Source organism: Equus asinus, chromosome 9 (assembly GCF_041296235.1).
Source record: "Equus asinus isolate D_3611 breed Donkey chromosome 9, EquAss-T2T_v2, whole genome shotgun sequence".
NCBI classification, from domain to species: domain Eukaryota; kingdom Metazoa; phylum Chordata; class Mammalia; order Perissodactyla; family Equidae; genus Equus; species Equus asinus.
In genome coordinates, this window is record NC_091798.1 from 50,594,172 (window position 1) to 50,620,242 (window position 26,071).

Consider the following 26,071-nt stretch of genomic DNA (forward strand, 5'->3'; position numbering starts at 1 on the left):
TGAATGCAAGAAGGGGTTAAAATGGCCTGGACTGCACATTCTCAAAAAGTGGGCTCCCACACCCGAGGCTCGTTATTAAATGGTCCCAAACACGCTTGGTCACTTTTCTGTGGCCTTTTTTTCAATAGTTTGGTCTTGGTCTTGTGTCTCTCTTTTCACGTATAACGGCCAAGGGCGACCATCCTTCAGACGGGCGACCGGCCCCGCCCTGCGATCCCGGGAGCCCAACCCGAGGGGGCGGCGGGCCGGGGCGGAAGTGCGGGGCGGGCCCGGCGGCTCGGGCGGAAGTGCCGAGCGCGGGGCGGAAGCGGCGACGTAGGCGGCGGGAGGCTCAGGTGGGTCCCGGTGCTGGACGCTGCCAGGTGGGTGGGAGAGGCGTCGCGCTGCCAATTTCGATTGACGTTAGAGGGAATTTCATTAAACCGGGAGCCATAAATCCATGAGCTACGGGGGCGGGTATCATAAGCGCGAGGGCGCTCTGGGTAGTGAAGAAAATAACGGGCGGGAAAGAGGCAGCTTTTTAAGAGAAAGCAGAAAACTTCATGTTTCTACCAGTGATTCACAGGTGCCCCATCCCAGGTTTAATTGAATTCTGTGAAGTGGTAATATAATCTAAGTGGCAGCCCGCTGAGATGACTGCCCTTTTAAATAAATATTTTTGAGCAGCCATGTTGACCTTTAATTGGGGTGAAAAGGTTGAAAGGGGCAGTAAGGAACACTGTGAGTCCCGGGGCTCCCTGGGCTTCCTCTCTGCTTTGTTGGGCAAAAGCAGCCCTCTGGGTGTTGAACAATGAGAGAATAAATCAGACTGTACAATTCTCAACAAATAGCCTTAAAAAAAAACAACTTAGCCTTGTCAGTCACCCCTAAGAAATATCAGCTCATAGAATTTTTTAATAAGTCCAGAGGTAGAAGAGTCCCAACTGAATTGTTACTTACATGAATAGGCAAGTTACGTACTATGCCCGTGTTTAACAAGGAGCTTTGTTGCCTAAGTGATCTTTATTCTTGTTTCTTAATAGAAAGTGTTTTATATAGTACTTTATATTTTCGAGCACTTAAAAACAAAATCCACAGTACAGCCCAGCTTGACCTCAAGATTCTCAGCTCCTCCAGGACAGGGATGGTGTCTAGGATCTGTTATATCGCCAACATTTTCTAGCACATTTCCCAGCAATGAGCAGGTCTCCTGTTGGTACACTGACTTGGTTAAGCAGCCACTAGAGCCATGTCTCAGTGTGCATGACCCTGTGCAAGCTGAGGCAGCTATTAGAGGCCACAGTCTTCTCATTTAGTAATTCTGAGGAATAGCTTATGAAAGTGCATTTGAAGCTCTCTACCAGTATTTGAAGCTGTATACATTGAGATTTAAAACACTGGGAAAAAGAGGTGTACCCTGGAAATATTGAGTGATTATAGTAATATTGGGGTAAGGCAGAACTAATCATGGTTCTTTGTGAAATGTTACAGCCTAATAACCCGGGTCTTGCTCTGCTGAGGAATTGCGTAGAATCAGAAAGGACCTGTTGTGAAAATTAAGATTGGTGAGGCTGGTGTTTTAGACAGGCAGACTCCCCAGATTTTCTTTCTTCATGCTTGCTGTGGTCAGTAGTAGCAGCCTGCCAAGGAAGGATCAATATTTTTTTGTCTGCTTCACCAGAGGAAAATGTGGCTGTGCAGTTTTATTTAGATGGATTGATGGCAGGTAAGGTAATAGAAATGAGGATTTTCCAATTTGGGAATTTATTGGACTGTATTTCTGTTTTATTCCAGACGCCTGGCTTTGTCATGCTCTTATGTACCCAGAGGCAATGTGAAGATAGGCCTTCAAAACAAATTTTTTTTTATTATTAAAGTTTTTATATTTCATAATGTGTGCATACCCTACCTGGCTGATGCTTTAGTTTTCTAATGCCAGAACTTGGGGTTTCACACATAGCAGGACCTTGAGGTGATCTGATACAAGTAGTAAGCTTTTTTATGTTCCTTATTTGAAATGTGATTTTGCCACTGCTTTATTCAAGGGGTGTACATCAGAGGAAGCCAAAAGCCAGCTGGAATAGTTCCTGCATGCAGTTTTAATCTTGTTTGCAGTTATTTTGAAGGGGAGAAACCATCTGGATCCGGGGATGTGTAGCTGCACAGGTAGCAGGGACGAGGCAAGCTTACTTTACCCTTCTCGTAGTATTACACAGCAAGTTTGAGGGACAAAATTGAGAAAGAATATGCAAAATGAAAGATTTTGGCTAAGTTTCACATAGGTGTTATCCCTGTATCCCGTTACAGCCACAGGGAACTGGAAGCATGAAAACATTACTCTCTTTTTATTCCAATCCTTACCCAACATAAGGTTTCCAGAGATAGAAGCAAAACTCAAAGTACCTCTATTTTAAGACAGTATCCATCTCCAAGGATTTCACAGCATTTCACCAGTAACATCTAGTAATAACCATTTTACTGCTATAGGCTTCATCACTGTGGTATTATTGGTAAATCTTTCTCCTGCCCAAAGTGTGAGTTCCTGAAGGGCAGGGAAAGTATCTTAATCACTTTTATATTTCTAGTGCCTGGCATGTTGCAAACACTTGGTACCTGGTATAGAAATGAAAAGACAGTGTTCCTGAAGGGAGGCTGGATCTATAAGGAGGGTGAAAACATCACTGGAGGTACAGCAAGGTAGAGAAAAGAATATAAGTCAATAATCTTTCAAGAGCTTACTAAAAGCAGTTATAAATGCTGCAGTTACTAATGCTTTGATAAACAGCTTGTAGTGGGGAAGGGCCTGTTTAAGAATCCATAGATGGTCATCAAACTGCTTTCTGAAAGAAGATCTGGCCTGCTCAGCTGCTGGGCCTTTGTTGTGTTGAATGGAATATGCAAGCTGAAAGGCTCCACCAGCCCTGTCTCAACCCTCCCTCCAGGCCTGATGTGTTCAACCTCTCACCCAAACACTTGAGCAACTATTTGAAGAGCATCCATTTGAAGGTATACTAGAATTAGCTTACCTAGGGCACTAATATCTTGGTTTGGTCCTGCCTTAAGGGTAGAGGACCTATGTATCGTCACTATTTTAAGGCTAGGTTGCCTAAATAATACTGAAGGACAGCCACAATCAGCTTTTCTACTTTACTAACATTCCAAAGGAGTTCAAAGTCAACAGCTTTTCGCGTTGTAATAGGGGATGCTTGTGGTATATGCTGCTTCCTTCTGTTGATAATGGGTCTGCAGCAGAAACCAGAATGTTACTACTGGAAACAGATGAACTTCCTCTCATTGTTTCTGTAATTTTTCATATTAATCATGAAATAATGGGGAAATGGCTTCTAGTTTAGTCAGGAGTAAGGACAGAAGATTGAATTCTTTGATTTTTTAACTCTTTACTTTTAAAACATGTAGTTCTCCCAGTCAGCCAAAAGAAAGGATACTGTTATTTAATAGAAGTTCAGGCAGCTGAGGCAGCTTAGGACATAAGACTGAAAAAACGGAGATCTAAATTCCGCTCTGTTTCTCCAGGTTCAAAAATGAAGTTAATCTGAATCTTCTTAGATTTAGAGATCAGAATCTCACTATTATAGTAAAAGAATTCTGCCATTTGTAACTGAGACGTTCCTCATTCTCTCCATCCTTAAATTAAGCCTTAATATCTGTTATTTGGTGTACTCTGAGGATTAATGTATAAAGCTTTTTGAGATTTCTTTGGAAGAAAGGAGGTTGAATTTGGAGGTCCCTTCTAGTTTTGAAAATTCTGTGTTGGTCTCATTATGTATAAAAATAGGCCATTGTTCAAGAAGAAAATATAGAGAAATGTACCAAAAAATGCAGTATGAGTGGCCTTAGTTAAACATTAGTTTATTTATCCATAAAGCAAGGGGATCTCCAAAGTCACTTCTCAGTTCCAAAATATTACGACAGTCTATCAATGATAGCTGTTAAGTAACAGACTAGAATTCAGAGGATCATGGAATCTCACATAATTGCGGATTGCCAGGGCCTGACCTCAAGAGTGGATGGTTCCCAAAATTTAGATTGAGCACTGTTCTTCTGCTGGCCTAGGGGTTGTTGGGATCACAAGTCCAAGGAAGTGCTATATTTAGTAACTCAAATGCTCCAAAGTCATTTGCTACAAAATGGCTAAAAATGAGTGAAACATCTTTCAGGTCTTGTGTGGTCATAAGAATAACTTCACCTCTCTGGAAATAGTGGCGTCTTAGTGACCAATGAAAGACACTGCCTGGATGGTTGGATTTTGGATTGCAAACAGTTGTTTTTGGAAACGGGATTGTGTGCTTTTTAAATAGCAAGGCAGTACTAGCTGGGTACAATAAGACTACAATGTTTTAGTGAAATTGCCTTCTTTTTGGGTCAGTATTAAGTATCAGAGATATCTTCAAAGGGAATGGGTCATTTTGGTTAAGGATAATGTGGAAAGGAGTCTGCATAATTCCTTACGCACTTTGTTCCCATCCCTTGAACTAGAAGGATTTTGCCCTTATCTTAATGTTATCTTTATGGAATAAAGGAGTTTTCAAATTGGTTTTAAACTCTTTTAAGCCCTCCTGTATGATATAACCCAACCACATTACTCAGGTTTTCTTGGCTTTCAGGGACAGCTTTACAGCCATTATGTCATAATTGTACTGAACATTGTTGCACTCTGAATTCAGAATATGCCTCCCTGGCTCCAGGGCAGATGCTAAGTCTGTATCTTTGGGGTTGAGGATGAGGGGAGGGTGGCAGTGTGTGCAAGCCCTGTTGTGTTAACATGAATTAGCCCAGAATCCCCTTTGAACCCCTAGGTGTTAGAGGGAGTGTAGAGTAATAGTACATTACTGTTTTTGCTTAGCATCTTCATTTTATTTTTCAGCTGAATGTTTTTCTGGAAACCCTTCCCTGACATTGTCATGTGCACCAACCCCATTATCGAGTAGCCTCCTCTGAAGCAATGATCAGGAAAGTGTGACTGCTAAGGTCCAAAGATTTTGAAATAGACTCTTGCTTACACTGAAGATTCCTCTCCCTTTCCACTTCACATCTGTCAGCTTGCTATAGGCCTAGGCACCACAGTAGTGCTCCTAGACGTGGAGGAGAATGCCAAGATGACAAGGGTCTGTCATTAAAAAGCATTTTTAAAATGTGTCTAATAGTAAGAAATAAAAATACACTATTCCTTTTTGGAGGTGCTTTTCCAACTCAGATGCTCAAACATTTGTGAGATGAGTGCCTGGCCACTCTGATGTCTCCTCCCCCATTTCCCTCCTGGGTCCTTTCTGATGCCAAGGCTTCCCGGTTATTGAGGAGCTAGAGAAGCAAGTTTGCGATGAGTAAGTGCCTGTACGCTTCTACATGGATCTGTGCATGAATTTTGGTCCTTTTTTTAAATGGACTAGCATTTTAGGCTCCTACAGGTAAAAATGACTTCAGAGTCTCTGTTCGGAGCCTTTTGAAGTCATGGGCTATTGCCATGGCATTTCTTCTGTGTGTGATTTCCCCCTCTCTGATCAGGAGGACCCAAAGCCTATGGCACAGTTTCTCCACGTCTCTGAAAATGAGAGAACAGGACAGGGGTAGTATTTCTGTTTTACCATTGATGAAACTGAGGCTTAAAGAGGTGAGGAATTGCCTGGCATCTTAGAACTAGTTAGTGGCAGTTGCCTGTCTTTAGGGTTTATATTTAGCAAATCCTCACCCAAAAATACACCCAGGAATTCAAACATGCTGAATTCCAACTGAAACTCTACATGAAGAGCAACTTTAAAGTTCTAAATGAAGAAGTATACAATTTGCGCTTAACTGAACTGACTGATGAGTTAGTGAGAGCTGTGTAAATTTAAATTATTTTGACTTCTCTACACAATTTATTCAAAACTACCTTGGAATAAGTTTTGTCTTTAAAAATTATTAATAAAATTCAACTTTACCATTACCTAGGCAGCTTCTCTTTTGATCAACATGGGTTGAGGATATCATTGGTAATGTAATAGCGGTACTGAATTTTCCCTTCTTTGAAAATATAAAGGCAAGTATGGGGAAGCAGCAACTGGGCGGGAACTGACCTTTGTTCAAAACCTATCAAGGGGAGGGGCCAGCCCAGTGGCACACTGGTTAATTGTGCACGTTCCGCTTTGGTGGCCCAGGGTTTGCCAGTTTGGATCCCGGGTAAGGACATGGCACTGCTTGGCAAGCCATGCCGTGGTAGGCGTCCCACATATAAAGTGGAGGAAGATAGGCACGGATGTTAGCTCAGGGCCAGTCTTCCTCAGCAAAAAGAGGAGGATTGGCAGCAGATGTTAGCTCAGGGCTAATCTTCCTCAAGAAAAAAAAACCTGTCAAGGGGAAACCTCAACTCAAAGACTAAATTTCAGTGCCCTGTTCTGTAATCTCATGAAGCCTGAGTAAGCTGAGACAATACCTGATGCCCAGGTATTTGTTGGTCTAGATATTCAGTCTTAGTAGAAGATAAGCATATTGGGTCTTTAATCAGTGATATCGTATCTTGGAAATTCCTTTTTATGTTCACAAACTGAAATTTTCAGCTATTTCTGTTTGAAATATTTTTCAGTTTTGCAGTTCGCTATTTCTGAGATTGTTATTCCTGGAGTTTTAAATCTTCCATTTGAGGCCAGTAAAAACACATTTCAGCCAATAGAATCATCATTATTAATAACAATACCGTACTTTTAGTATTATTTAGTAATAGTTAAGCCTTATTTCTCTATTCTGCTTTACAACTTACACAGAGATTTTTACATGTATTATCTTTTTAAGACGCCCAGTCAACTTTTGCCTTCACTCTTCTCTCCCAAACCACTGCCTCCATCCTCACCAGAAATACCTCCTTTTGGTTAAGATGTTAAATTAGGCAAGAAGCAGACAAGGGAGTTTATTTTAGGGGTTAGCATTGGTTGGAAGATTTCATTCCCTTGGAGCAAGATCAGGGACATCTTGCCTGATTTGTGGTAGATTCTTTCACTCCCCCTTCCTAGTCCAAGCCTTCGTCACTCTTTGACAATGAGCCACTCCATTCTGGAAACACTTTGTCCTGCTGGCTTCTGTGATGACACACTTTCCTGGATTTCCTCCTACCTCACATCCTTTCTGTCTGCCTCCTTTGCTGGCGCCTCTCTACCCAATTCCTAAATGTTGGATTGCCTCAGAGATCTGTTCTGGCCCTCTTCTTCTCTCCTATTGAGATCATCTCATCTACTTCCACAGCTGTAAATACAGCCCTTAGAATGATGGAGTCTCAAATTTATATCTTCAGCCCTGGCATCTCTCCTGACTACCAAACCTATATATGCCACACTCTAGTTGAGCTCCAACTTGTTCCTGACTGAGCTCCCAGTCCCTACATCCCTCAATCTCTTCCTGCCTCAGTTTCCTCATTTTAGTAAATGGCACTGCCACTCACCCAGAGGCTCAAGACCAAAACTGGAATTGTCTTTACCATTATTTTTATTTTTTTATTTATTTTTTTTAGAGTGGCACCTGAGCTAACAACTGTTGTCAGTCTCCTTTTCTTTTAAAAGATCAGCACCTGAGCGAACAACTGTTGCCAATCTTTTTTTTTCTGCTTTATCTCCCCAAATCCCCCCGGCACATAGTTGTATATCTTAGTTGCATGTCCTTCTAGTTGTGGCATGTGGGACGCTGCCTCAACGTGGCCTGACGAGCAGTACCATGTCCGCGCCCAGGACCCGAACTGGCAAAACCCTGGGCCGCCACAGCGGAGCACGCGGGCTTAACCACTCAGCCATGGGGCCAGCCCCTTTACCATCATTTTTAATTCCTCATATTCAATTCATTGGCAGGTCCCGTTGGCCGTGTCCACACCACCATCCTTTCTCACCCAGACTACTGCAGAAGCCCCCTAACTTGGTCTCTGCTTCCATCTTGCCTCCTTAAAATCCATTCTTTACACAGCAGCTAAAGTGATTTTTAAATGTATATGAGATCATGTCACTTCCCTCCTCTAAATCTAATTGTACTTAAAACCTCAATTCCTTTTTTTTTTAAAGATTGGCACCTGAGCTAACAACTGTTGCCAATCTTCTTGGGTTTGCTTTTTTTTTCCTGCTTTTTCTCCCGAAATCTCCCCCAGTACATAGTTGTATACTTTAGTTGTGGGTCCTTCTAGTTGTGGCGTGTGGGATGCCGCCTCAGCATGGCCTGATGAGCGGTACCATGTCTGCGCCCAGGATCCGAACCAGCAAAACCCTTGGCCGCTGAAGCGGAGTGCACAAACTTAACCACTCGGCCACAGGGCCAGCCCCCCTCAATTCCTTATCATAGCCCACAGGCCTTAGGTGATCTGACCCTGCTGCTGACCATTTTTGAGCCCTCCTGCCACTCTCTCACTTGTTTACTGTGCTTTAGCCTTATGGTCCTCTTTGTTTCTTCCAAAAAGTCAAGGTTGTCCTCACCTTGGAGTCTTCGCACTTACTGTTCCCTCACCCGAAATGCTCCTCCTTGAGATCTTTGCACCTCACCCTTTAGTCTCAGAAAAACGACACCTACTCAGAGTACCTTATTGAAAGGACCTGCCTCAGTCACCATCACATCACCCTGTTTTACTCCCTCCCCTCTACTTAGCACTATCTGATACTGTCTGACATTAAAGAGTCTTTAACGTCACTAGATTATAAGACCCCATGAGGGAAGGTACCCTGGTTTCCTGTTCAACACTGAACCCAGCATCTAGAATAGTATCTAATACATGGAAAACATCAGATAATTGTTGAATGAATAAATGAATGACTCTCATCCCACAAGTGGATTGTCATAATTGACCTCTAAGTCTTTCCCGCCTCCGTTCTCCTTTCCTCTGCAGTCCATCCTGCATGCTGCTGCCAGATCAATCTTCCAAAACACTGATTTTATCACATCACTCTTGTTCAAAACCCTCCGGTGGCTCCCATCAAACAGGCCACAGCATTCCTCCCTCAGTGCCTTTGTGTCTGACCCCAACTTTAGAATGCTTCCCCTTTTGTCTACATATCTAAATCCTACATGACTTAGATCCCTTATGAAACCACCTCCAATCTCAGCACCAGTACTCTTCTCTTCCTTTCCCCGTATAACATTCAAAGTTGCCCATTAGATGTCCCTGTTGTAGTCTCTCTTGTATTTATAGTTTCAGTTAAGAATTTAACTCCCTGCTGAATGCACTGAAATAGATCTTTCTTGTTGCTTGTATCCAGCATGTGGAGGTGATGTCCCCACCTGAGAGTTTTATTTGGAGGGAAAGAAATGGGCTCAACACTAGGAAGGATGAAGAAAAAAAATAATGACTTAATTTTACTGAGAATTTGAAGGGAGGGGGATATGGGGCAAAGTGCATGTAGTAAGTGGTGGATATGTAAATGCTGTATACCTTCACTGAAATTGTAGTCTTATTGGATAGGCAAGGCCCACACTTCAAACAGTTAAAAAATTTTTCACAGAGCAGAGTGTTGAATGCAAGTGAATGCAGCACCCTTTGAATACAAATAGTAGAATAGAGACTTCAAGATACTTGGAAATCCCAGTCATAGTAATAATTTGAAGTAAAAAGGGGTTTTGTCACTAGGAACTCATGTGACCATTCATTTCTGGGACTGATTACTGGCTTCTCTGGACCCCTGTGAGGTGATACTGTGGGCACTGAAATCTGGAAGTAGAAGCTGCAGGGAGTGTGGTGGACACATGGTGTGAGAGGCTGCTTCTTGCACCCCAGGGCTGGGGCATAATGTGGGCCTACTCATGGTTTCATGTGTTATATGGGTCCAACCGGCAGTCCAACTGCATAGCCAGAATGAAGCTGTTTTTGCAGTGTATGCAAATAGTGAATCATTATGTTGTACACCTGAAACTAATATATGTCAGTTATAATTTAAAAATCTTAAAAAATTTTTTAAATTTTAAAAACTTTAAAAATTTAAATTTAAAAAGAAGAATGAAGCTGAGCATGACACCACATACATGTGCGCCCAAAGACGGGATCTTTCTTGTAACGTCATATCTGAGTTGGCTCCACCTCGTAGGCAGTTCCCCTGGCCAGGTACCCTGATTGCTGAGGTGCTGGAAAATCACCTGAGATCCCACCCACACCAGTGAGTGAGGGCCGCTCTCCAAGTTGGGCCTTCCACCCCGCACTCCCTGTTTCTGTTCTATAGCCTCATTCTAGCCCTGCTTAGCTCATTGAATTGGCACCTCAAAGTATCTCCTCAACTTTCAGCTTTGATTGTGTCCCTTTATGCTACCTCTCCTCGTCACTCTTGGCTCCACACTTGTCCCCAAGATCCCAGGCGAGGCTCCCACTTGTTTGCAAGAAAGGGAGGTTTGGACACAGCTGACTGACCAAAAGCACAGAGGAACACTGGGGAGGCGTCATTTGTCCCTGTTTCCCTGGATTAGGTAGAGCTCAGTGACCCAGATGAATCTCTTAAGAGCAGCCTCACCTCATTACATAAACCTTCAGTAATCTAAAATATGGGTTTTGTTCCCAATAGAGGGCTGTGTGTGTGTGTGTGTGTGTTTCTAGTCATTTGGGTAAAAATAGGAACATTATACTTAGACGGCAGTGAATGTGAAATGGAGCACTTGACATCTCACATGGCACAAATGACTAAACGGAAGCCCTGAGCCTCTCTTTATGGAACACAGGTTCAGTGAGAGCTACGCTAATAGTGTTTGGTTAATGTCAGCTAAGCATTAAATTTACATTATACTCTTGTGAAGAAGCTCCAGCATTACCTGTTAATAACCAAGACGTCCCTGGGTTTATATAGACTTTTTGATTTTGCACATGAACTAACACTGCAGCTTGCTGATGAGGGATCACGTGAACTTAGAGATTTGGTGTGCCAAAGGATTCTTTGTATGAATAAAAATTCTGGTCAGTGAAGGTCAGTTTCTCTACTCAAGTGAGAACAATGTTGTTTCCCTTCTAATCAGACACACACAGTGTTTGAAGAATCCAGGAGCCCCACATAAGTGATGAGCAGCCATAGCCTGGGCAGCTCCTCATGCAAGAAATGAATAATCCTTAATAAAGGCTCCAACGACCCTGGCTTCTTTCTGTCCTGTAATCAGTTGCTTTAATGGTCTGCCCTTCAGTGCTTCGCAGGGAAAATGCTATAAAGTTAAGTTATCGTCCTTATCTGGCTTCAAGGAGGACTGAATTGGTCCAATCAGTCCTCCCCCCATGTTGTATTTGATTCTGCCATAAAGACCACTGAAGTCAGGCTCAGTTTGGTTGAAAAGCTAGCATTCTCTTTCTCTTTCAGGGTGATCTGTGCCTCTGAGCAGCAGTGGACTTGAAACAGCAGGAGTCACCATCTTTATTGTTAGGCTGTGGAATTTGTTTTAGGCACGTTCTAAATCCAGTCTTATGCCTTTTGCTTTTTTTTTTTTTGTCTGGGACAAAGGTGACCCAATTGTGCTTCTTTGATATTACGAACATGGCTCTTTTTGCTCATATCACAGAGGCATAGAACAAAATACAAAGGATAAAACTGTGTCTGTGTGTGTAGTAAGGACACATATTTCATGACTAAATTCAATGACATAATCAAAAATGTGTTGTCCTCTCCCAGTCATGAGCTAACAGGCAGAGACCGCCTTTCAGAATATTTTTATAGTGCTGAGATACTGTTCAAAAATTGAACTAATGAAAATGTCACATTGACACAGTAGCCCATATTAAGATTTTACTTCAAGAAGGCATGATTCGGTGAATGTGACATTGACAGCAATGGTGTTAGGGTTTACAGAGTTAATAAAATATTCTAAGAAGAATATTACAGACTTCCAATTGGAATGTATTGTTTTTCATTTTATTTTTTATTTCTAGAACTAAGTGGACTCCAGTGTTCATAATTTTAGCCTTAATATCTTACTCTGCCTAGGAGATGTGTAGGGAGCTTTTTCTTTATATCAGACTCTAATATGATTTTATAATACAATGCTTACATGGAAATCAGCTAATTTAACAAGTGGTAAAATGCATGTGCCTTAGGGCATTGGGAAAATATGCAGGTAGTAAAATTGCATAATGCTAATGCATTTCTCAGTAAACACTGTGCCATGTTTAAGTAATTAAATATATGTAAAAAAGTAGAAATGGAGACTAACTGTGGAAAAGAGAACTAGTTTTAAACAGAATGGTTGTAGCATCACTGAAGACTTTACTTAACTCTCTGCGTTGGTTGAACAAATATTCCAGCAAATCTGAAATGAATAGCAACTCTGTTTACTATGACAGGTTTTATTTGTCTTGGGCACAACCAAGACCACATGCTGTGTTTTGTCATGTTGGAAATACTGAAGCAGATTTCCATTGTGAATGTGAATCTTTTTTTTAAAGCTTTAACACCTCAGTCTTAACTCAGCTGGGTAAAAGCAATAAGTTTTCCTTTCCTTACCAGCCAGACATCAATAAATCTTAAATCCCCCCACTGTTTACCGTCCTGGTTCTAGTCTTAGGTCACTGCCATAGATGGCCTGATCCATCTCATTTCCAAAGGCTGTCTCTCTGCCTTTACTCTGAGAAAGCTAATTTTTTATTTTCTTTCTCCTCCATACAGTACAGCTTTTCTAACTTCATACTCTAGGAGGGTAGGCCACTGTTGGCATACAGCCTTCCCAAAACCAATGATGTAGAAATTTCTACCTAGCGTAAACATGGCTAACACTATACTTTCCCCTCTCATTTCCATCCTTTGTAGACAAAGCCACACAGTGTTTAGAAGCTGTTGTCTCCAGCCACATTCACCTATTGGAGTTGTTGATTCTGCTGAATTTATAGAAAATGTGCATACCAGGGCTTAACACTTACTTGAGAGTAGCACAGCATATTGTGAAATTGTTTAGATCTGCTTTCCACCCTGGAATAATGCTGGGTAGCAGATCCTTGCAAAATTCTCATAACATTCCTTTTTAATGCATTATCAGGATTGTTTAGTTAGCAGGAAGATCCAGGGGGAAGTGGAAGGCTACAGGTTTAAGAGTGAAGGAAAGATTATTGTTTTCATGAATCAGAATCCGATCTTTTTGTCCTGTGGTCTTTACACTAGTTTGATATGCGTTGGTGTTCTTCTCTAAAGTCATGTCATTCTGTTTGAAATGAGTTTAAGGCTAATCTTACACTGAAAAGCCTAGTCACTAGTAGAGATTAGCACATAATTAATTTAGTCATGCTCTGTGGAGCAGAGCAGGGGGAGATTCCAGGTGGTGGTGAAGGGTTGGGACCAGCTGCAGCACCCTGGCCCACAATCTCATGGACTTGCTGAGGAGCATTCACCTTTAGTTACGATATAATATCTGCCCGAAAATAGTGACTGCTCTGCACACTGAGTATCTGATCAGGGTTAGAGGTGAGACTAAAGAGGGGGAGAAAGGCTCACTCCATTACTTTTAACATTCCAGCAATATTTGCAATATTTAACATTTCAGCAAATATTTGAACACCTACTGTATGCCAGGTTAATTGTAGATGCTCAGGGATACTAGTGTGGACAAGTACCTGCTCCTATGGAACTCTCATTGTAGTAGAAGGACAATATACTTGTAGTAGAAGGAACATATAGGTAAAGAAATAATTTTAGATCGTGAAAGATAAAAGAAAACTATAGCAAGGTATGAGGATGGAGAGTGATGGGCTGGCCACATTGGTAAGAAACTCACTAAGGCATCGCTAAGGAGGTAACATGAGCCCAGGCCAAAAGAGGAAAAGATACTTAAGAGCTTTTCATGAAGAGGGGCAGCAAATACAGAGATTCTGATGATCTTTGGGTATTCAAGGAACAAAGAGAATCTTTGCAACTGCAGCTTGCTAAGATAAGGGAGGGAAAGTGATAAAGTTGGAGAGAGGAGTAAAGTCAAGAAACGAAGATCTCAGGAATGAATCTGTCTTGGAAATACTGATAAATCATAAAGTCAACAGTACATATGTGCTTTAAAAGTGAAATTATCATATTTGTAGTTTTAAGGACAAAGTTCGAGGCTCAATAGAATAACTAGGAATAAGTAAGGTATCTTATGTCAAGCAAAGTAGCAGGATGAGGGAGCTTCAAAGCCTAATGTTTGACATGCTGCTGTTACCAAGCTGTTCTTACTGGAATATCTCTGGTAGAAACACTAGTACATTTGTGTATGTTTTCGAAAATGATGGCAATCTCCTTTTAAAATACTTCTTAAGGAGATGAGTAGTTTTTATTTCTCACAAGTTAACTCAGCTTAATTCTCCCCTGCAGTTCCACTAAGTACAGCCCTGTGTTTCCCCATCTCTTGCAGCAGAGGAACAGATCTCATAAGTGATAGCTTTAACCTTCAGCTGGGGACCTGTGCTGCTTGGCTTATTGTTTCTTTTACCATGAAGGTGGCTGGGTGTTGTTGAATGCTTGTCCATAAGATAAGCTATCTCCGTGAATAAAAACCATCTCAGGAAACGTCCACATTTTAGGGGATCATTAGGATGTTAGCAAAATCTGCAGGTGAAATTTAATTTTGTATTCAATTTAATAAACCCATGCAGTTTGCTTATAGAAACCAAGTGATTAGGCACACAGCTAATCCATAAATGTGGATTTTTTCCCCATTCTAAATTCTCTTTTGTTTGGAATATAGTGAACTTCTGGGCCTCTCTGACACTCTGGACTCCAAGAAGCAATTCTGAAGTCTTCAAATTCCATCATAGGCTTGCAGTTTATTGTTCATATTATAAAGAGCAAAGTCTAGGGCACATAAGTTTACTGGTCTGTTTTTCTTTTGGCAGAATTAAGATGCTCTGGTTTCAAGAAAATAGCATGCAACTTGCCAAATGCTCCTTTCGACTCCTCTTGAGGAATCTCTCTGCCTCTAAGACTGCTCTGCCTGTGCTGACCTTATTCACAAAGGTACAGAGTGAAAAAGAAAAATTACTACTTTAAAAACATAAAGTTTTAAAATTGCTGGGTAAAAAATGTTGTACATTTAAGAAAGGGAAAAATGTTGAAAGGAAAGCAATGGAATAAACTTTCTTCAGACCTGTTCCTCAAGTTTTCAGTTCCAGTTACAACAGTAGTAATTCTGTTTCCTACTCAGATACCTCATTGTCTCACAATTATCAGAATGGAAGTTAATATATTTAATAGTCATCTGATCCCTACATTGAAATAAAGAACTATCAGATTATAATATGATGTTTACAAATGTATCACTTAGAAATATAGTCAATTCTTGTTACTTGTGATAGTTATGTCTTACAAGGTTGCCACAAACACTGAATTAGCAAGTACGACACCACTGCTCCTAGGGGAAATATAGGGTTAGATTCCTATGAGCTTCTGGTCACAATATAGTGTGTCAACTGATCAATAGGTAACCTTGTTTTATGTGTGTTACTGTTTAAAGACACCTTATTTAATATATATTGTTGATTCATTAACATTGAACTCACAGCTAACAGCACTATACACTCATGCCTGAACAAAGCTTATCTAATACAATATTTTCTCCATAAGGCAGATCTTGCACAGCCATCTTGTACTTAGAAACACTAGATAGCACTTCAGCACTGTGCTTGGGGACTGTTTTAAACAGCAAAATCACCAACAAAAGGCAAAAATATGAAAAATGTGGCACTAAGTAGATCATGAAAAGGACACTAGTTTACAGTATGAGAGCTGAAACAAGAAGGCAGAGCATTGTCTTGGTCCACCTTTGCTAGGAACGTGCACTTTGAGAGACTCAAATTTTTCACTGCTCTCTACACACACATGTCCGTGAATGACTGCAATTCTCCATGTGTATTGATTTTGGGTTACAAACAAGTTTTAGTGAATAGGTGAATTCACAAATACAGAATCACAAATAATAAGCATTGGCTGTACTTGTTTTCTTATCCCTAATACTAGTTTTACACCATAAAGGTAGTTTAAATTTTTTAAGAGCTTTTCCCTGAAATGTATCATACAAACATTTCTGATTTGCTTTTGCTAGTTAACATTATTTCGTGTGATTTATAGTCAAAAAAGAAATAAAGTACAAGGTAACAGAATTGACTTTAGTGAATAATACTGTAATTCAAACAAAAAAGTCTCTTGTTTAATAGATTTTTCAGATTTCAGGCATTATAGCAATTTGAAAATATCTGATGGTTCTCTAATAACAAAGTTTAAGTAGTTTTTTAAAAATTAATTTCTTGCTGAGAATAGTTAATCAAAACTACTTTTCATAGCCATAAGTATATATTGCACTGCTGGAAATTATGGAACAAAAATATTTCATTATCTGTGTCTGCACATGAGAAATGTATGTGACAATTAACCACAAAAATCAAATAATCCCTAAAGGCTAATGGAGCTCACTTAGCCTAACTATTCTGCACTATTTTTCAGTTTGAGCAACAGCCAAGTTAACTGAAAACATCTGCCAAAAAAAACACACTAATCTTCCATTCAGCTTAAAACTTGTATGAAACCCTTGATTTGTGTCATTAAGCGTATAATAAGATATCACTGTCACCTTGAGGAGTTCACAATCCAGTGAAAGAAAAAGTACAATATCAGGTCTCTTTCAGTTATAAATAATAGAAAGTACTTCCCAGAGTGGCTTAACACAAAAAAGGGATTTATGAGTTGGTCAGGTTTCAGGAGTAGCTTGATTCTGAAACTAAGCATGTTACCAATCTCTTCAGCTCCACATCTTCTGGGTTAAATCTGTTCTCACTCAGGCTCTTCTCTTGGATGACTGCAGCCATCCCAAACCCCAGATCCCACATCTCGGATATCTACAGAAACTCCAGCAGAGGCCTCATGGCTGTCCATTGGCTCTAACTGGCTTATCCCTGAGCCTTTCAGAGTCAGAGGGACAGGATGTGCTGATGCCTCAGTCTAAGCCAGGTGTCCTAACCTCGTTGTTCAGGGATGGAGTCAGCCACATGCTGAGAGCAATTCCTGTGAGGCAAAATCACAGCATTTATGTTACAAGAAAGGGGAGTGGGTGTTAGATGGCAACCCAACAAATTTCCACTATAATTCAGGGACAGAGTAAATAAGTGTTCTGTTGGGACCATGGAAAATCCTAGATAAGAATGTTTGAATGGTCCAGACTTCTGGGTCTTACGCTTTTTCAGTTCATAAGCCTGTAAAATTTGGCGAACCTTTCCTCATAAAAATACATGTACACATGATATTTTGCATAGAGTTCCATGTTTAAAAAAGCAAAACAAAATGAAAAACGTGATCTGGGTAAAGTTTTTTAATATAAAAGCAAAATGTCAGTGCATTTGGTACTTCTGCAATTTAGCTTGTTCTTGTTTTGCTTTTGCGATCCTCTGTTGACTTTTGAAACTTTCTCAGAAAATTTCAACATGATTATCTTAAAACATCGCAGACTATCCATAATCTGTTTATTGATAATGCTAATAATAACATGAGCTGCCTAATTCTCTGGGCCAGAAAGACCCTTCTAAAGGAAAACTGCCTTTTGATGATCTGGGTCCTTATTTCAAAACAAGCTGTGAGTTAAGCTGGAGGAGGGGCCTTTCTTTTACATAACAGTTTATCTCCTCCTGTCATGTTAAAAAGCAGGTTTCATATAAGCATCGGTAATGTTCAGTCTATTTTGAGCTCCTGCAAGAGAACCTATAGCTAGTCCCTGTCCAAAGAGTCAAGGGCTGAGAAGCCTTTACAATCTGCCAGTGATCCAAAACATTCTCAACAGACTTCTCCACTGGGTGGTTAAAGAGTGCAAACAACAATGGGCACTAAAGCTTGCTTGCCCCTCAGTGCAGAATTAGTTCAAGAAACCTAATGCTGACACTTAGAACTAATAGGCAAAACATTAATGAATTGGTAGAATCATCATCCAAATTAAGGAGAGATTTTTCCCTTTTTAAAGATGAGGCAGTCACTTTTAACTCGGTTTCAGTGGGTTTGTTCCTGTGGACTGATTAGGAAAAAGGCTGCCAAAGCTCAGTGTCCCCTAGTCAAAACAGACTTCAAGCCATTCTGGTGATGTTAGCTAGGCCAGGAAAGTGCTCCTGACATAGGAAGGACAAAGCCCTGGGACTATATAGATCAGTGAAAAATAATCTTCCAGATATCAATTAGATGAAGCCAGTAACAAAAAATGTAAGCATCTAAATTTAGTGTATGTGCATATGTATGTATCTATCTATACATAAATATAATAAATTTAGATGCTTACACTTGTCACACACATATGTGTGTATATATTATATACACATATATACATATCATATATACACACGTGTGTGTAACAAATATAAGCATATAAATTTATTAGATATGGATAAAATCAAAACAAAACAACTACAAAATGCTGAGAGCCCATTTACCATGAAATACTAGCTATTTATAAGATTCTATGGCAGCGTTTTGCTTTGGAAATAAAACAGTGTAATTAACCTAGTAGAAAACAGTCCTTTAAAATAAGCATAATCTGCTTCTTGTGGTTTTTGTCAGGCTGCATGCCATTCTTATGGTTTAATGGCTTTATTTTTTTTCTTCCTCTAGCATCCATGTCCCCTTTGTGATGAAGCCAAGGAAGTACTGGAGCCTTATAAACACAGAGTAATATAATACAGTGTGGCTTTATGTATATGGAGCGGATAATGTACATGGTATAAAGTATCTGCCTAGATCCTTTCTTTAGGAAAAGAGATTAAATGATTTTTTCATTTAAATTTTCTTTCTGCTCTTCAGAGAGAGAATTTAGTGCTGATTTCCATAAAACTCATTACCCCTTAAGTGTTTTTCTCTGAGCAGTACTGGTTTTCTTACTCTGACTTTTAATATGAGTCACAGTTAACTAGCAGGTGCAGTATTCCTGCTTGCTTTAAACTTTTGTCCCCATTCCTTTTATCTTATTTTGTCATTTCCAAGGAATTGTTTTCTGTAGCAAACCATGACACCTTTCCCATTCTTATAACTAAAACACATCTGTCCTGATTCTCGGGCAGCTTCCCAGTTGGGACACATTTTATTTCACTGGGAACTGAGTAGTGCCCGAATGTAACTGATGTAGCAGAAAAGTAGCCAATTCAGGAGTTAGGGAATACAATGAAATCAATCAAGTTGTGGAAATCAGGGACATTAGATCACTTTGGACCTCAAACAACAACCTCTCAGCATTAAAATAAGTCTGGGGATCGGTTTGTCACTGCAGTTATTGCTTTGTTCCATGTTCTTTAAAATATAGAGCTTTAGTCTTTCTCTGTTTCAGTTTATTTTACAGGAGGTGGACATCACACTTCCAGAAAATTCTGCATGGTATGAAAGGTATAAATTTGACATCCCCGTCTTTCATTTGAATGGCCAGTTTCTGATGATGCATCGAGTAAACATCTCAAAACTTGAAAAACACCTCCAGAAACTTGAGCAGCAAGGTGCTGGAGGCTGATGAACACCCTCATGATTTTCCAACCTCTCTCTCCTGAGGAACTGACCATGGCCTCATATTCTTTTTCTCACTTTCACACAACCCTAAGAATGTTGTGAACTCAGTGGTGCCAAATATCATTCCTCTTCTGATTGATGGAAGTACCAATGTGGGAACCGGTTAACTGCTGGCATTTTATAAAATAAGAGGAGTGTATTGTCAGGGAGGGGATGATGGAGGGTGGAAGAAGTCCATTTGTTTTATTTACTTTTCTCTTTTGTATTCATATGGAAGCATTTCATATTCACTGGACAGAGCCATTTATAGGAAGAAGGCTCTGTGTCCCTCCTGCTGCCCTCGGGGCTTAACTTTTTAATGAAAGAATAAATGCGCCTTCGTTCAGTAGGTACAGTGAAATGTGAATTGTTAATAACTGTGCACAGTCAGTAAAGAGATGTCTTAACAAATACATCTGCATGAAGCCTATTTCAGTGGGATTTAATAATACCTGTTTAAAATTAGAGTTCATTTTTTTGGGTGGAAGAATAATTATCCTAGTTGAAGAGGCTTCATTAGAATAAAACAGAAGAAAGATTTAAACCCCTAAAATGTACAAAAGAATCTCAACGTGCTTTACACAGTCAGTGAATTGATTCGTAATATTTGAAGACTGCCTTTGATAGTTATTCAGTTATCATCAACTGAGTTAATTCAACTTATAAAACAGTAGTTTTATCAGGTTTTAATCTCTTGGGGAAAATTCACTTCTGACCATAACTGGACCGATATGTCATCTAAAGACAAAATATTCTTCACCTTTTTATGTAAAGTATTAAAAATATAGTTGTGTACCCTTATTTATATTTAATCAGGTTCAACCAATATAGGAATAGATTCACTTAAAAACAAAACTGCCTTTTCCTCTTAAAATCACATCATTGCAATTTCATCTATAATGAAATTCTTTTGTGAACTATTTTATTGAATTTGGATATTGTGAGTCACTTAGCTGGATTTTAATTTCAGCAGTATCATTTAGACTTAGAAATTACCAGAATACTAGAACTGGCAACCTTATACATTGTCTAGTCCCACTGCCTCATTTTATGCATGTGGAGGAGTCTGACATTCAGAGAGTTTCAGGGTCTTAGCCTAAGTTCACACAGCCAGTCAGCTGTCAGACCAGGTCTTGACACCCACCCCAAATTTCCAGTGCTACCTGGGCCCCAGTGCAGGGGTCTCATTGTATTATCTCACATACAGCATCCTCAACCATTCTAGAATCAACACAAATTTGGAAGCAACTTAAAAAGCCTTCCAAGGTGACAAAAGAAAAAAAATCTTACAATCGAATAGCAGTGTTTATAATTTACAAATTTCTGGAACACATCTTATTTGATATTATATATATTCATCAAGCCCTGTGGTAAGCAAAATTCTAGGATGACCTCAATGAACTGTCACCCTTGTATAACCTCCTCCCCTTTAAGTGTGAGTAGAACTCATGAATATGATGAAATATTACTGGTGTGGTAATGTTCCATTATATGGCAAAAGGAAGATTATCCTGGGTGGGCCTGATCTAATCAGATGAGCTCTTTAAAAGCAGAGAGTTCTCTCTGGCTAGTTGCAGAAGAGGAAATCAGAGAGACATCCTCCAGCTAGCCTACAGGGAAGCAAACATCAATGCTGTGAACTGCGTAGGGGGCCACACGGCAAGAAGCTGTGGGCAGCTTCTTGAAGCTGAGAGTAGATCTTGGCCAAGAGCTAACAGGAAAATGGGGACACCAGTCCTACAGCTTCAAGAAATGAATCCTGGCAATAATCAGTGAGCTTGGAGAGGATCCTGAGCCCCAGATGAGAACCACAGCCCTGGCTAACACCTGGATTTCAGCTCAGTGAGATTCTGATCAGAGAATCTAGCCACACCATGCCTAGACTTCTGAGCTCCAGAAACTGTGAGATAATCAATGTGCATTGTTTCAAGCTGTTAAGTTTGTAGTAATTTGTTACACAGCAATAGAAATTTAACAGATGTCCCTACAACAATGAAGCACAATGGCAGGTGGTGGGTGTTCAAAAATGACTAAGGCACAGTCCTTGTCTTAGACAGTGTCTTTTAGGGAGCAAGGAGAGGCAAGTTGGTAAAGCACTACAACATAGTGCAGCAAGGGCTGGAACGGAGACATGTATAAAATGGTACAGCAGCCAGATGGGGAAAGTAGCAAGAAGGCTTCACAGAAAATTAGACTTAAACTAGGTTTTGATGGTTGAATAGAAGCAATGGAGGGGGATTGAGAATGAGAATGTATTAAATATAAATACACCCAGGGTACAGGGGGCCGTAGACAAGATGGCCCACTTGAGTGTCTGAGCATCCTGTGTTCCTTCTTCCCTTCTCCAGGCAGAGTGACAGCTGTGTGGCCCCTGTGTCCTAGTGTTGCTGATCCTTCTTCTGGGCCACCACTTGGAAAAGTTCAAAGAGTTTCAGGGTCTGCTGAGCTAAGAGGGAGAGAATCTGTGGGCTGGCGAGACCCAGGAGGTTTGTTCTTTAGGAGCACTTCTTGCCTGAGTATAACCATGTGGTTATAGGTGTATAGGAAGTACAGGGACTTCAACTAAATGACAAATTTCTGACATTAGAATTTCAAACAAGTAAACAAAAATCCATAAGATACTTACGGGTGTTAAAATTAAAGTGTTGGGTGACGCACCAAGAAACAATAGGTGTTACACTCCAAAGGAAATACTAGATCACAGAAGGATTGATGGAGATTGGGGAAAGAGGATATTTGGAGGATTTTTTAAAATGAAATGTGTGCTCTCACTTCCCACCAAAGTAAACAGTTGGGGTCACCTGATGTCAAGAGAAAGGGACATAAGTGGGACTCAACAAAAAGCCTAATGTGTGTCCCTGAGTAGGAAGAACGCAATGGCTGAACTCCCTTCTGGGAAATCACATGAGAGATGGGCTAGCAAGCCAATTCTGCTGTAGAGTGAAGGGCAGCTGCTGTTGCTCTGAGTTTATCCAGGGAGAGAACACGTGCGTATTTCTTTTGATCCAGATGTGGGCTAAACATGAAAGAGGGATGGCTCGGGGGAGGCTTAGGTGCAGGCAGGCCTCAGGAGAAGCCAAGGGAGAACACTGGGTTCCTAGAGGCTGAGGAAGCGAGTGGCTGCTCAAATGGAGAGCATGTTTGCCTGAATCAAGGGAACTGCAGGTGAGACACCACCAGCTATGAGCACAGTACCCCCAAGAACCTACAAAAGCCTCTGAAATGTGGTCAGCTCTAAATGTTTACCAGGCCCAGAAAGCTGGAGGCCATTTCACAACTTCACCATTCAAGTGACAACACTCCTGTCCCTCACTTCTCTTGCCTTCTCCCATCCCAACCCCAGATGAATCAGAAGCTGGCAGGAGCAAGGAAAGAAAGACCTTCCCTTTCCACAGTTTTCCGTCGGCATATGGCTTCTCATTGGGCTACAAGTATGATAACTTTAAACCAAGTTCTAAGTTTCAATTGTGACATAGGAACAGACAGACTAAATGCAATTTAAAGTGACCATGGGACTTTCAGTTGCCTGAGAATGCTCAAAACAGTCCTGACACTGCCTGTTTGTTGTGTTTTTTTATCCAAAACAGAGTAAGAAGTTTCCCATTGAACACATTTTATAGGGATAGTGAGAGACATAAATAAAGATGCTTTCTGATTGTAGTCCAAAGTATTGATTATATGTGCCTACTGTTGTTTTTACCTATAAATCTTCAATAAATTTACTGATTTGAGAGAGGAATGTAGTCATGTGACTAAGAACCTGGAGACCTTCAGCAATCCCTCTGGTCCACCAGCTGGCAAATCGAAAGGCAGATATTGAGAAATATAGCATCTAAAAGGTAGTGATTATCCCACTGTTGAAAAGTATCAGACAATGTTATGTCACTTATCGTAGTCATCTTCATTCTCTTCCTTTCTGAAATTATGTTTTCAGGGATCAGTTTGTTTATATAAAAAGACGAATTTTGACACAAGCAGCTCATCATAATATTCTCCCACCCCAAAAGGAAATAGTGCTATAAGCTTCTCTTTTTTTTTTCCTAAGCTAGTGATTTAAAAACGAGTGGAATAAACATTGAGTTTGGGACTGCATATTGCTGTTCTTAGAGCAGTTACAGTGCTGCTTTCTTCCAGATGTCTCATCATAACATTAAAAGGGCTTACTGGAACACAGAACTCTTTGGCCAGTTTATTGCAGGAAGCAGGGGTTCACTCACACTAGGGTTGATTTGTTTGTTTATAATAATGCAGCAACTCATGGAAATCTGACAATAGGACTCATAGTAGGGCCAGGCCTCAGGGAGTAGTCTTAAAGAACCACAGAAACTGAGGCAGCACCCTTTTCATAGGGCCTCAAGCTTCTTTCTTTCCCTGTTCTCTCCTGGTCCACCAGCAACCCTGCTTACTCACAGTATCTGCTTTCTCAAAACTGTAGCTTGCTCATGCCTGTCATTTCTGCTGACCTTTATGTTCAGTAATACAGTTGTCTGAGTCTCTCAGCTTCTCTATTCTGAAATCCCAAAAGAATAATTTTACTCAAATTTATAGATAATTTAAACACAAGTTTACAACCAGCGACCCAAGTCATACGTTGGCTGATCAGACCCACAGAATGAGCCACCGTTGGGTCAGGCACCTATCCCTGGCCCAATCAGCTATGGGGACCAAGATTATGTGATATGCGAACCATAGTCACTGCCCACTGAGCAGAGACTGAAAGCATGGCTAGCAATGATCAGTAGTTCTGGTACACATCCAGAAAGTTTAAGAGCATGTCATTCTATCATATGCAAGAGAAGTCAAGAGGAACAGTTTGGTAACTTCATTCATTTCTTACTCATGGGAGTAATGAGGACTTGAACCAGGGCAATGGGAGTTAGAAAGAGATATCAGGAGACATTTGGGAGTAAGGTTGACAAAACTTCATGATTGACTGGAGGAGTTGGGGTAAGAGTGAGTAGAGAGAAAGCATGGAGTCTGGGATGACTCCCAGTCTTCTTGCTTTGGCTATTGGGTAAATCCTGGTACTTACTATTCCCTGGGACATAGCATAAGAGGAAGGGGAGGTTAGTTTTTGGTTGTGTTTGATGGATGAGAAAGATGGGACATGGGGAATTTGCCATGCTTGTGGGACATCCACGTAAAGATTAAAGTTGGAAGTTCAAATCAGAGGTCTGGGCTTGAGGTGCAGATTTGAGATCCCCCAGAAAATGTCTGGAACTACAACATCTGGCATTGAGGAGAAAAGTAGGCTAGAACTAAGCCCTAGGGAATACCAAATTTGACCTCATGGGTAGAGCAAGGGCCAGTGAAGGAAAATGAGAATGAGAGGTGACAGAACTAGGAGTGAGAAAAGTTCATCCAATTTATACTATTTAATGCCTTTCATTATGTGATAGCACCAGGCACTATTCTATGCAGTGGGGATAGAGCAGCCAACAAGATAGCCAAGGTTCCTACTCAGGGGCTTGCATTCTAGAGGGAGAGACGCACAACAAAAATAACACATCAATGGAAAATAGCCGTATCTTGAAAGTCAGAGGAGGAGTTCTTCCCACAGTAGTTGACAGTATCAAATGTCTAAAGAACTAGGATGAGGACTGAAAAGAAGACAGTGGATTTGAAAATTAGAAAATCAGTGCTGTGGTAGGCTGAATAATACAGCGCCCAAAGATATCCAGGTCCTAATCCCTGGAACCTAGAAATGTTACCTTATATGCAAAACGGACTTTGCAGATCCGATTAAGTTAAAGATCTGGAGATGGAGAAATTATCTTGGATTATCCAGGCAGGTACTAAATGTAACAAAAATTGTTCTTTTAAGAGGGAGACAGAGGGAGATTTGACCACAGAAGAGGAAGCCAGAGATATGACAATGGAAGCAAGAGGTTGGAGAGATACAAGAAAGGGGTCATGAGCCAAGGAATGCAAATGGCCTCCAGAAGCTAGAAAAGGCAAAGGAACAGATTCTCTTCTAGAGCCTTCAGAAGGAACAAACTCTGCCAATATCTTGACTTTATCCCAGTGAAACTGATTTCAGACTTCTAGACTACAGAACTGTTAAGAAAAAACACTTGTGTTGTTTTAAGCCACCAAGTTTGTGGTAATTTGTGACAGCAGCAATAGGAAACTAATACAAATGGTAACTTGACCTTATTGAGAACAATTCTGGTGGGGAGAGTATCCATCTTTCAGGAAGTTTTCAAACATATCTCATTTGACCCTCTAAGGAAAAGCATCAGAGAGAAGAGTTGATGACCTGATTCACTGATTATCTTAACACCTAAAAATGGCAAACCGTGATGGAGAAGTACCATAACCTTCAGACAATCTCAAAAGAGCTGGGCAGCAGACTTTAGGGGTTTCCAGAGTGACCCTGACACTCAAGCGTAAACCATGGCAACCCATCCTAGTCCACAGACACACACCAGACCCAGGGCTCTTATTCACCACATAGACCAGAATACTTCAATATTGTGACCCAAAATTCTGCACCTGACACAGATCTTATATCTCTCCACTGACAGAGAAATCCATGTTGACTGTTGAGGCACAGTCAACAGAGAATGGCCTCATCTGCCCAGTCTTGAATTTAGGCACTGATATTTTACACTTTACCTTCTCATTCAAAAAGAATGACTACAAAAGCCAAA

General features: G+C 40.6%; 1 protein-coding gene across 2 annotated transcripts; it reads left to right on the forward strand.

The window, feature by feature from the left end:
• Window positions 1–220: 220 nt before the first annotated feature.
• On the forward strand, window positions 221–23,150 carry C9H5orf63 (chromosome 9 C5orf63 homolog). Of its 2 annotated transcripts, none has more exons than XM_014859531.3 (4): window positions 221–335; window positions 14,753–14,873; window positions 18,498–18,554; window positions 19,207–23,086. In XM_014859531.3, exons 2-4 carry the CDS (start codon window positions 14,760–14,762, stop codon window positions 19,381–19,383), a joined length of 348 nt encoding a protein of 115 aa, XP_014715017.1. In that variant the 5' UTR covers window positions 221–335; window positions 14,753–14,759; the 3' UTR covers window positions 19,384–23,086. The 2 variants fall into 2 exon arrangements, with proteins under 2 accessions (XP_014715017.1, XP_044636318.1); XM_044780383.2 differs by having other exon boundaries at window positions 272–362; window positions 19,207–23,150.
• Window positions 23,151–26,071: the final 2,921 nt, after the last annotated feature.